At 35.3% G+C, this 13,305-nt stretch overlaps 1 protein-coding gene across 1 annotated transcript; it reads right to left on the bottom strand.

Annotated features, from left to right (window-relative positions):
- Positions 1–9,242: 9,242 nt before the first annotated feature.
- On the bottom strand, positions 9,243–12,724 carry LOC132635431 (small ribosomal subunit protein uS11m). Its single transcript, XM_060351824.1, has 3 exons — positions 12,566–12,724; positions 11,801–11,908; positions 9,243–10,213 (listed from the first exon to the last, which is right to left on the bottom strand). Exons 2-3 carry the CDS (start codon positions 11,901–11,903, stop codon positions 9,615–9,617), a joined length of 702 nt encoding a protein of 233 aa, XP_060207807.1. The 5' UTR covers positions 11,904–11,908; positions 12,566–12,724; the 3' UTR covers positions 9,243–9,614.
- Positions 12,725–13,305: the final 581 nt, after the last annotated feature.

Here is a 13,305-nt window from a genome sequence, read left to right as displayed (position 1 = left end):
ATTTGTTTGGCTTTCCGAAGTATATAATATGAAGATGAATATTCTACATGTTTTAGACTCATTCTTGACTCTGGTTTTATAGGATAACTTTATATTTTAACAACGTAATCTAGGCATAAGTTTAATTGCTAAAGGCGAAAAATTAAAGATCAACGTCCAATAAAAATTAAAGACCAACCCTTTTGAAGGAAATTCGTGCAATTTTATCAATTTTATAGGCTGTTTGGCCCAACTTCTTGAATGTTAAAATACTTCTTTTTTAAATAAAACATTTTTTTAAGCTAGCGTTTAGATATATATTTGGTTGAAGAAATGAGTTTTTGAAGTTGTGTTTGGACGTGCATTTTACTTGAAAAAAATTAAAGTTTTGTGAGAGAAAGAAAAGATTTATAGGGGAAAACTTGCCAAACTACTTTTTGAAACTTGAAATTTTTTCTTCAAAAATGTTTCAGAAACTGATCAAATTTCATGGATAAACAAAGTTTTTTTTTTTTTTTTAAATAAAAAAAATTATGTCCAAACGGGAGCTAAGATTCAAGGTATTTAGCCAACAACGAAAAAGGGCTGCTCACAGAAACAATTTGTTTGAAAGAAGCTATAAATCTCTTTCTTTTTCCAAAATGCAGAAGTAAAATTAATCCCTATTAATTTAACACATCTATCTTTCAAACAAATACTGTACATTTATTTTCTACTTTTTTTCCTTTTGGTTTCTACGGTGTCTTTTCTTGTTTCTTTTTAACGAGTCACTTCTCACTTTTATCCACTGTCTCTCCTCTTCCTCTTTGGAATAACAAAGTCATTGTTAGAAAAAATACGAGCTAATAATTTTCACATAACTTTAATGATCTTCATAATGAATATTAAAATAATTTCTCTCTTTAAATAATTCTATAGTACAAAGTGCCTTGATATTTGTCCGTTTTCATTTAACACTCAAAAAAACTTTTTGTAAAAATTGACTAATTTGCTTATCAAATACTGAAAAAAGCAAACTTCCCGAATGAATTCGCCACACAAACTAATTTTCTCCAATAGTACTTTCCTGAAAAACTGTTTTTTGACAGAAATGCTTCTCAAAATATGAAGGAAAATATTTTATTGATAAACTCTATGAATTTCTGAATACTCGCTACAATCTCTACCCTATAAAATAAATAGTAGCAGCCCCATTTATAATAGTATAAACCTAATTTAACTCAAAATAGGAAAACCTATTCCTATACTAATTTGACTATAAATCCTAATTAGACATGAATTAAAACACCAAATCCTAACCAATTTTGGTTTCCTATAATTTTGAATTATTATTTTCAACATTCTCCCGTAATTCAAAATTGTATATCTAATTCTTGATCCACTTGTCACCATCTTCAAATTGTCGAGGCACTTGTTTCCAACCCATCAATCGTTGAAGCACTTTATTTTCAACCGTCACTCGTCATCTTCCAATTAGTTGAAACACTTTCTCTTCAACCGTCACAATAACACTTTCTCTCCAATCTTCACAACCGTTGGAGCACTTTCTCCCCAACATTCCATTGTTGAAGCACTTTCTCTTCAACCTTCAATCGTTGGAGCACTTTCTCTCCAACATTCCAATTTGTTGATGCACTTTCTCACCAACCTTCAATTGTTGAAGCACTTTCTCTTCAACCTTCATAATCGTTGGAACATTTTCTCTCCAACATTCCAATTTGTTGATGCACTTTCTCACCAACCTTCAATTGTTGAAGCACTTTCTCTTCAACCTTAACAATCGTTGCAACACTTTCTCTCCAACATTCCAATTTTGTTGATACACTTTCTCACCAACCTTCAATTGTTGAAGCACTTTCTCTTCAACCTTCACAATCGTTGGAGCACTTTCTCTCCAACATTCCAATTTGTTGATGCACTTTCTCACCAACCTTCAATTGTTGAAGCACTTTCTCTTCAACCTTCATAATCATTGGAGCATTTTCTCTCCAACATTCCAATTTTGTTGATGCACTTTCTCACGAACCTTCAATTATTGAAGCACTTTCTCTTCAACCTTCACAATCGTTGGAGCACTTTCTCTCCAACATTTCAACTTGTTGATGCACTTTCTCATCAACACCCAATTTTTTTTAACCCACTTCTCCGACTTCTAGAAAAGACAGTTTGTTCCTCTTGTGCATATTTTCTTGCACCTTTTTAAACTTGCAACAGTTTGTTAGTCCTTCTCAGCATGATTGTTTTTCATGCATATCATTAGCCTGACGTTTGCCAACATCATCATCATTGGCCAGACGGGCGACATATATGAGTCATAGCTGCCCGCCGGCAGCGGAAGCTCTTTGATTTTCTACCAGGATCGTAGAAACTCTGATACCAATTTGAAGGAAAATATTTTATTGATAAACTCTATGAATCTCTGAATGCTCGTGTTATATCCCGTATTTTTATACATTGGGACAACCCGGATTAACTATGATAAGTTAGGGCCAAGACTATTCCGGGATTTGAAGTCGGGACTTTTGACTTGTGATTTTATTTTGAGACATAAGTTATATATGAAATTGTTGGCATGGAACACTTAGGAAAAATTGGGACCAAAATTCATATAATTGGAATAAAAAAAATCTTGCTCAATAAGGCCCCTTGGCCGTGTGGATTGGTGTGGTCCCACACATTGTTGTGGCCAATTTTAATTGGTCCAACACATGTGTGGGCCAAAGACACTTGGAGCATTTTTGTGGGGGCTTAAAAAGATGAAGACTAAGTCATCTTTCCACATCTTCAACACTTAGAGAAAAATCAAGAAAATTGAGAGCACCATTTCCACCACTCTCGGCCAAGAAAGAGGAAAAACCAAATCAAATTCAAGCCATCCCAAAATTTTTTCCTTGGTACAAACCCACTATTTGGAGGTCCCTAAGTAGCGTGGAAGCATTGTTGGAGCGATCAAGTCATTCGTTTAAGAGATCGCAAACCCTAACCCATTGTGGAATTGAAGAAGAAAGGTAAGTTTTGATCTTGTTTATGTGTTGTGAACATTTTATTCATGTTGTAGTATGTTAATATAGAGGAAATTGGTGAAATATAGTATGTTGGAAGTGGGTTGTGTGATGGGTGTGTTAGCCGTGTGAGGTGTGTGTGTGTTGTGTGGTATTGAGTTGATGAATTAGTTCCATATAGCATGTTTGATTGTTGTAGGGTGAAGAAATAAATTAGGACCATCTAAATGTGTATATGGGTGTATGGCCGTGTATATAGCCTCCAATTTGTAGCAAGGAATGAATTAATATCGCTTGGTGTTTTAGTTGTTGTCGTTATGAATTCTAGTTTGGAAATGAAAGTTTAATGTCCAAAAATTGATATGGTAAGTGTGCGGGTTGACTTGGGGAATTTTGTGCAATTAATACAATTTTTATTTTTATGAGAATGGCATTGTTAGAATGGGGATTATTGGTGCAAATCATGATTCGAAAGTCGGAAGGTGTGTTATAGTGAGGTTCTCGGTTTAGGGGCTGTTTTCGGCCAAGTTGGAGAAAATGTGGGATTGTTGGAAATATTATGTAATTTGTTTAAAAGTGTTATTGAATGTTGTTAGTATGAGTTTGGGGTAGTATTTGAATGTATAAGCGATAATGTGGCTTGAATGTAAGCCGTCGAATTAATTATTATGAATGTTGTTGAATGATGAAAAAGAGAGTATTAATGTAATATTGCCTTTCGGATTGGTTATTGGAGTTACTAGGTTGGTTATTATTGTTGTTGTTGTTGATTTTGGACGAGTTAAATTCTCGGGTTGACCTATTTACAGGGGAAATGCTGCCCAAATTTCTGTAGAATTTAATGTTAGTTTGGAATAAATTGCTTAAGTGCCCATGGCTAATGTTTGATATTCGTTGGCGTATTTGTAGACCTTGGGGAGCCCGAGGCGTAGGTTGGGATTAACTTTAGATTGGCTAACTTGGAGTGCGTACGAGGTATGTAAAGCTTAAGCCTTCTTTCTTTTGGCATGCCTTAGTTTTCAATAGGCTAGATTATGAGCCTTGAGGAAAATTCTAAGATTCGAAATCCGAGCACTCTATGATCCTTATACCTATTTCTTGGCATTCTTATGTATGATGTGACGAAATATGAGCCTTTATGTTTTCGAAAGAATTGATTTCCAAACTTTGTATAAAAAGGTTTGTTTTAAAGAATTCCGTAGCTAAGAACGCCATATCTTTCACAAAAAGGCTCGGATTGCCTCAATATTTTTTTTAGGAGTTTATATGGCGTATGATGAGTATATTTTTCATAGGCGGCCCCGGCTCGGGTCAATACCCGTCCGTGGGTCCCGCGACTTTCCTTTATGTAATTCGGAGAACTTTTGAAAGAATTTGGTATGACTATTATTTCGATTTCTAAGTATGATCATTTTACTTATGTTTGAGTTCTTGATAATGATTTTATGCATATGACTACTCACGACTCTACTCGTGCCTTCTGTTATACTTTTCGCCGAGTCCCGGGCCGGTTCTGTTGTCGTGCGCACTATGATATACTCCGGAGTTATGCTGTGTTTATGATTTACCGAGCCACTCGTTGGAGGGCCTGGTTCCACTTATTTTGGTGTTATGCTGTGTATGGCGTTATGCTGTGTTATGATATGTGACGGGGATACGGAGATTTGAAACCTTTCTGGTGTTATTTTGTGTTATGGCGCCATCGACGGGCGGGCGACCATATTCTTCTGTACCCTATGCATGACTTATATATTTTTAAATGAAACATTTTTGATATGTTGGATTTGTACTCATGTTCTGTACTCCTATTTCGTTTATGTCTCAGATTTGTTTTCTGTATCTTCTGCTTTGCATATTCAGTACATATTTCGTACTGACCCCCCTTTCTTCGGGGGCTGCGTTTCATGCCCGCAGGTACAGACGCACAGTTTGGTGATCCACCAGTTTAGGACACCCTCTTTTGCTGTTTGGAGTGCTCCTATCATTTCGGAGCCTACATTTTGGTATATATCCTCGTTCGTTGCATATGTATATATTTGATTCAGGGGTACGGCGGGGCCCTGTCCCGCCATATGTATCTGTTGGTCTGTTTAGAGGTCTGTAGACGTATTTGTGGGTGTGTGTGCCTACTTCTGTTCAGATGTGTTTGTATGATCCTATTCGCTATGGCAGCCTTGTCGGCGTGCATTCGTATTTGTTTTGGGGCCGTTGTGCCATTTGATAGTTTTGTCGGCTTTTGATATATATATATATATATATATATATATGTGTGTGTGTGTGTGTGTGTGTGTGTGTGTGTGTGTGTGTGTGTGTACACATGGTTGTGTTTGAAATGTGTCTGAGATAGTTTGATATAATTTGAGGCAGCGTGTGATATTAGTGCCGCATACACTATCTGAGTGTGATTTATTCAGGATGAGTGTGTTAGGGTGCCCAACTCGGGCACTAGTCACGGCCTACGGGGTTGGGTCGTGACAGCTCGCTACAATCTTCACCCTATAAAATAAATAGTAACAACCCTATTTATAATAGTATAAAACCTAATTTAACTCAAAATAAGAAAACCTATTCCTATACTAATTTGACTATAAATCCTAATTAGACATGAATTAAAATATCAAATTCTAACCAATTTTGATTTCCTACAATTTTGAATTATTATTTCCAACAATAAGCATTTTTTCATAAACCAACAACAAAAAAAATTGATTATGTGGTACCCATCCAAATTTGATTTTCGGCAGAGAAAGTTGTATTTCCGATCAAAGTTATTTTGTGGAAAATAGGGTATCAGTTGAGTGGCTTTATTAATATGAAAATAAGACAAGTAACTTTAATACGGAATATATAATTTCCTTTAGTTGAGTAACCATTTGGGAAATTTACACCTTAATTAACTGTCATGTTATTTAGCTGATCTGTGTTGCGCCTAATTAGCTGTGGAATTGCATTTATTTTTATGTGCAAAACAATGCTTTCATGGACTTCATCTGTTTACTTACTTTATCATGATAATATACTTCTTGTTAATCGTCAAGTGATTGTTTACTCTGTTCTTTTTGCCCTTTGTAGGTGAAGAATAACACAAAGGTATAAGATTGCACTGCATGTTACTGGTTACAATTGTTTTGTTGGACTGAAGCTTCTTTTATTTTGGGCTACAGATTGAATTCTGGTCCAAAATAAAAAGGATAAGGTCATCATTTGCCAGCTTGAAGTGAACTCAAGTAGTGCCTGCCACTGTTTTAAGCTGTCAGGATTTTCTGGAACATGCAAGGTATTGGCATTGTTCCAAATGCGTTTAGTTATGGTATCTTGATTCGGGGGCTATGTCATGGAAAGAGATTAGAGAAGGCACTTGAGTTTTGCATGGAGATGTTGGATGTTGGAGGTTGGACATTCTCCCGCTCTTGCAACGTTTATAGGTTTAGTTGATGGATTTTGCAAGGAAACGAGTTTAGAAGAGGTTCAAAACATGATTAAAATAGTGAGGTAGAAGGGATTCATCCTTGATGAGAAAGCTGTTAGGGAATACTTGGAGAAGAAAGGCCCATTCTTGCCAGTGGTTTGGGAGGCTATATTGGGAAAGAAGGTTTCACAAAGGCAATCTCTATTTTAGTTTTCTTCCTCTTCAATCTTGTGGAGTACAAGGAATAGGGGCAGTAGCTCGGATCCCGTTCTTGGAATATTTTGACTATCCATAATTAGAATTTTTGCTGAGACTGACATCTATATTACTAGAGTCCGTATAAAACATGTCCTATCGCTCATTTGTATTATATACAAGTGCGGAAGTGGACCAACACAGCATTGACTGCTTGTACACACAATGAATGCTTGTACCAAAAGCTACATAACTTGTACACTTTAACCAACTATTTTTTTAATCTCACGTGGACATATGTCATAGTACTTAATATTTATTCTCTTCTCATGTATAGACGTATGCACTTCAATTTTAATTCTCCGACATTTATTTCCTCCGTGCACTTTTACTTGTTCACTTTTCACTTTTCACGTTCTTGCTGAATATTTATTCTCTTCTCATGTATAGACGTATGCAGTTCAATTTTAATTCTCCTACACAAATTTATTTCTGCTGTACACTTTTACTTGTTCGCTTTTGATTTTTCACGTTTTTTAAGAATTAAATCCCACACGGACATATGTCATAGTACTGAATATTTATTCTCTTCTCATGTATACATGATGTACTTCAATTTTAATTCTCCGACACATATTTATTTCCTCTGTGCACTTTTACTTGTTCACTTTTGACTTTTCACGTTCTTGCTGAATATTTATTCTCTTCTCATGTATACATGTATGCACTTCAATTTTAGTTCTCCAACACATTTATTTCCTCCGTGCACTTTTACTAGTTCATTTTTGACTTTTCACGTTCTTTAAGAATTAATAAATGAAGTACTCCCTCCGTCTCATATTACTTGGCCACATTACTTGACTTTTCACGTTCTTTAAGAATTAATAAATGAAGTACTCCTTTCGTTCCATATTACTTGGCCACATTACTATACTTGACTTTTCACGTTCTTTAAGAATTAATAAATGAAGTACTCCCTTCGTCCCATATTACTTGGCCACATTACTAAAAATATATATCTATTTTTCTATTCTATATTTTTCTTATATTATATTATTATTATTATATATAAACACCCAAGGTTGACGAACACAGCATCAATAAGTTGTACAAAAAGCAACTGAAATTGTACTTTAAGCAGGGTCTAACATGTGTACATTTCAGAAGTTGAACATTAATTTTACCTCTTGTGTGTTTACTTTTTAAGTCCCCACGGGTCCGCAGTGTCTTAATTGTCCTTTCATTTCCTTCATTTGGCATATACTCACTCTGTCTCAATTTAAGTGTCGATGTTTGACTAGACACGGAGCTTAACAAATAAAGATAGACTTTCAAATCTTGTGGTTCTAAATTAAGAATGTGTATAATATAATAAAATATCCTTTGAATCTTGTGATTATAAACTTGACATGCAGGATATTTGAATTGTCAACTTACTAAATATAAAAAGAAGCGAACATAATCAAAATAAGACATTTTTTTTATTTAGCAACAAACGCCCAAGGTGGACCAACACGGCAACAATAAGTTGTACAAAAAACAACTGAAATTGTACTCTAAGCCGAGACTAACATGTGTACATTTCAGAAGTTTAACATTAATACTACCTCTTGTGTGTTTACTTTTTAAATCCCCACGTGTCCGCAGTATCTCAATTATCCTTTCATTTCCTTCATTTGGCATATACTCCCTCTGTTTCAATTTAAGTGTCTACGTTTGACTAGACACCTAGTTTAAGAAATAAAGATAGACTTTTGAATCTTGTGGTTCTAAATTAAAAATGTGTATAATATAATAAAATATCCTTTGAATCTTGTGATTATAAACTTGACATGTAGGATATTTGAATTGTCAATTTACTAAATATAAAAAAAGGCGGACATAATCAAGATAAGACAAATTTTAATAACAATTGAGAAATTAAGGGGAAAAATAAGAGGAAAAGAAAAAAAAAGGAGACTCACTAAGGAGAATCGCAGTATTCTTTGCAAAATATACAAACTATAAAGACTAACTAAATTGAGTAACCAAATCAATCATGTTGGGCCCCGTACATCGCATGGGCATAGTTTGCTAGTATACTTCTAAGTTGAATTCAAGTTTGTGCGCCGGGTATCTTGGAAATTTTGCAAAAGCCGTCAGTCCTTATGTTCATGGTTTGCAGTGACATTTTATAGAAACATGATATTTCAGTTAGTTCCAAAGTAGAGGTAAGGGCTGCGTCCACTCTATCTTCCCCAGACCTCATATTGTAGAATTTCAATGGGTATGTTGTTGTTGATATTTCAGCTAGTTGTGTAAGTTCTACATGCTCAAAATCGAACAGATTTGAACTTGAAGGAAAGCACGTAATGGTAATAACAAAGAGTCGGTCAAAAATCACCATTTGCCTACAGGTACTGCTAATTGGTTTAGTACAAAGATATCAATCAAGAGATCATTAAGGAAAAAACTGGGTTTCGCAATCAGTGATGTTACAGTTTTTTAAGCAGGTGTTTTTTGTTCTTTCTTCGTGTAGACTACTGGTATTCAGCTACAAATATGGCAAATAAATAGCAATTGATTACTCGCAAAATAAAAAAATTTACAAACACTTCTTGCAGTTTATCTAAATGGAGAGTGAAACATAAGTAGAGGTTGAGTTTGAACTACAAATATGGCAAATAAATAGCAATTGATTAGTCGCAAAATGAAACAATCTAGTGATAATACAGCTTTTTGACACAAACTACAGTTCCACGAAACTTTTTCAGAGGTTGAGGTTTAATGTCAATGAAGAATCTCACACTAATTGTACAAAACAAAGCCGTATTTGCTATCTGCTACTATCAATAGTACATCAAATACTCTCTGTAAATTGATAAGCAGAAGCAGCCTACTCTTGCTCCATTTACTAGACAACTGAGGGCTCCAAAACTAGCAGGGACTGTTTATTGAACTGTTCAGACGATTTCATTCCCTGTAAACATATATGATTAATGACTCGTCACGTTCCAGATAACAGGAAACATTGATCATCCGATTAGCAATTAAATGCGACGCTTCTTTGGGAGGCGGCATCCATTATGGGGTTTTCTTGTTGTGTCTTCAATGTATACCACAGGATTCTTATCTCCACGAGAATGAGTGTAGCCCTCTCTGAAGCTTAGAATTGCTTGCTTCTTTTTCTTAAAGTAAGTAAAGCCATTTACTTTCATGACCACTGACCTCAAGCCCCGGTCTCTTGCTTCACGCCCAACATGTTCTGCAGTTGACTCGGCAGCATATCTTGCAACTTTCCCTCCTTTTCCTGTTAACTTACCTGCAGTAGACCCAAACTTTTTGTTCCCTTTTGAATCCGTCACAGTAACAAAGGCATTGTTGCGAAGAACCTTTATATGAACAATATCAGCATCTTGTTCGATATGATACCTAGAAAGTGGACCACCGCTTAGTACACCCCTTGTATTGTCCTCCGCAAGTCCTCTAACAAAGTCCATTGGTCTAGAATTGTTTCCCATCTCAGCTTCCTTTGGGCTTACAGAATGTATGAAACACCTTGCACCAACATTACATGTTGAACAAGCATTCATTCCCAAGATTGAGCGCTGATTACTGTATATTTTGCTTTCAGTCTTCTCCTGAATACCTGCACCAAAATGATCCATTGAGCCAAAAGTTCAAAATAAGAAACAACAGCATGTGTATGCCGGCTATAAACAATACTGTTCTGCAAATGCATATTAAAAGCTTGGAAAAAAAAGTTCAAGAGATTCCTGGATCTCCTAAATACTGAATTAGATAAGACATTGTAGCAGATTCAAACAACACTTAATACAAATCACTGGTTTGATAACAACCAAATTGTAAGAAACAAGGAATTGAACCAAACAATCATAAACTAGATAGAAATAAGAAGATAGAGTTAGAATTAGAATTAGAATTGGGGAGGACAGATTTAGAAGAAAGAAAGGACAATCATTGCTGGACCAGTTCCTTTTCTATTACTCAAGAAGTTGGAAATGGAGAGTCTGATTGTAAAATCCCAAAGCTCTGCTCTATCTCCTTAGAAGTCCCTTGGAGAAATTAACTATAATGTTTCACAGTAAAACGTTTAGTGAAGAATTTTCTTTCTCCCACACTAGGAACAGTAACAGAGTATCTTTATTAATAAAATACCTTACCTTATCAAGAAAAGGAACAGTAGAATAATAATTCAGCAGGATGGGGGAAAACAATACTGCAAAATGCCGTAGAGCCAATTTCAACAAGTTCCCATTATGTCAAGATTTGAAAGAATACTATGTGGGATACCAACAAGAGAACTGATGATTCTGCAGTGCTTAAAAAGAGAGAGAGAGAGAAACAAAAGGATTATTCTTTATTTTTATTTCTCGCTTACCTATTAAAGCAGCAATACAAATTAAAAGTTATCAAGGCAGGTAAGCACTAGGGTCTTTACGTGTCTTTACCTGTTCCTAATGCTATATGGATGACTTCTCAATTTGGTTTTGTCTCTACCTTGTGAGATTTCTGTTTCTCTTTATAATACGTATAGTCCTCCAACCTTTCCATCATAAATATGTTATCTTTCACCTTCATCCAATAAATTGTTATGTGCTTAGTTGAAATCTTCCATTCAGTTGGTAATTGGAAACAAAGTTTATCCATAAAGTGCTAGATAATTCATAAATCCGCAAGCAAGGAAAGCCTCCAAATACTACCTTCCATTTTGATAGTCCAATATTCTACATTATAATTGTGATATGTACCCCTTTATGCTATCTTTCGATCCTCCTCGGGCTGCAGCAACTCTGAGAATTCTCCGTAACTATCAGAGAAATATGAATAGTTTATCTAAAATCATGCAATTTCTGATCCTCTAACTATCATTCCAAAAAAAAAAAAAAAAAAAAAAAATCAGGATGGAGAAGCATTCTCTCTTCAAGTGAGATTCGGTAACACTGCCCTATAACTTTGACAACTACCAAGCAAAAGATTAAATCTTTGCATCAGATAAAAGTAAACATATGTTATAAAATTGAGAGCGTAATTGAAGGCAAACAGTTTAAATTTGCAACCATAGAAAGAAAATTGTACGAAAATAGGCTTCAAAATGAGCTCAAAAATAAATACACAAACTTCCCATAGAAATGGCAAGTTGGTATGACACTATATGCAATTTGATGACGAGAATTGCATAGCATTTAGCAAAAGGAAAATAAACAGTACCCACCAAAATTTGGAAGTGTAGAAAAGGTCCTGAAAGCTTGAGGATGATCAGAAGAACGTAATTTGAAAGCATTAGCTGCCCATAAGACACTCCGAATAAGCTTCATCTTGCCTGTAACAATGCAAATCACTTATCTTAGCATTTAGAGGCTGTCTGGATTGGCTAAATTTAAGTAGCTTTAAAGCTGGAGGTGGTTTTATGAACAAACAGTTATGAGTTTGGAGCTGGAAAAAATATGCTGAGGTGTGTGGATAAGCCAGTGTTTAGGATGGCCAAAGGCGAGGCGTGGCGACAAGGGCTCGCCTCACGCCTCATGGTGTGGCGTGGCGAACGCCTTTTGCAAGCGAGGCGGGAATTAACACAAAAAATTAAAATATTAAATATGCACATATAAATACCCAAAAACTCAAATACTCAACAAAATACTAGCAAATATTTCAATTGAAAAAAACTAAAAATAGATAGTTGATAGTAGATAATAAAGTCTAAGGGTCTTCAACTCGGCAACTAGATAGTTAATAAGTCATAAGGTCCCTGAGTGTACTACTGTACTGTTAGCATTAACCAAATTATAACGAAGAAACATCTATTCTTCTTCAAGATCTACAAAAAATCGCACAAAAATGAAAAAAAAAATACCCTGCCCGAATTGGGTCACTGGCTGCCTGTCGGAAAGTCAGAATCTGCCTGAAAAAGGCTATTCTGCTGCCTGAAAAAGCCAGGCACGCCGGAAAGGAAAAAGAAATAAAAGAAGAAGAAGAAACTTACCTGAAACTGCTACTAATGGAAGAAGAAGAAGAAGAAGCTTTAATGGTGGAGATGCAATCTGACCAAAGGAGACGCAGCAGCTGCTATGGAAAAAACATATAAATGAAACCCTAGGACCTAGGTAAATATTTCTGTTTTGTTTTAATATAGTCAGCAGCTTTTTTTATTAAAACAATAAATAAATCAAAAGGCGTCGCCTCGCCTCGCCATTCACCACGCTCACCTTGCCTCGCCTTTTGAAAATTGCCACGCCTTGGCTGTCTTATGGCGAGACAGGCTCGCCTCGCCTCACGTCAAAAGTGAACAAGTAAAAGTATACGGAGGAAATAAATATGTGTTGGAGAATTAAAATTGAAGTGCATACATATATTCATGAGAAGAGAATAAATATTCAGTACTATGACATATGTCCACGTTGGATTTATTAATTCTTAAAGAACGTAATAAGCCAAAAGTAAACAAGTAAAAGTACACAGAGAAAATAAATTTGAATAGGAGAATTAAAATTTAACTACTAATGTCTATACATGAGAAGAGAATAAATATTCAGCAATAACGTGAAAAGTCAGAAGTGAACAAGTAAAAGTGCATGGAGGAAAAATAAATGTATCGGAGAATTAAAATTGGAGTGTATACGTCTATACATAAGAAGAGAATAAATATTAAGTACTATGACATATGTTCACGTGAGATAAAAAAGTAGTTGGTTAAAGTGTACAAGTTATATAACTTTTGGTACA

Source organism: Lycium barbarum, chromosome 4, assembly GCF_019175385.1.
Source record: "Lycium barbarum isolate Lr01 chromosome 4, ASM1917538v2, whole genome shotgun sequence".
In the NCBI taxonomy this organism is placed as follows: Eukaryota; Viridiplantae; Streptophyta; class Magnoliopsida; order Solanales; family Solanaceae; genus Lycium; species Lycium barbarum.
This window is presented reverse-complemented; position numbering and strand designations above follow the sequence as displayed.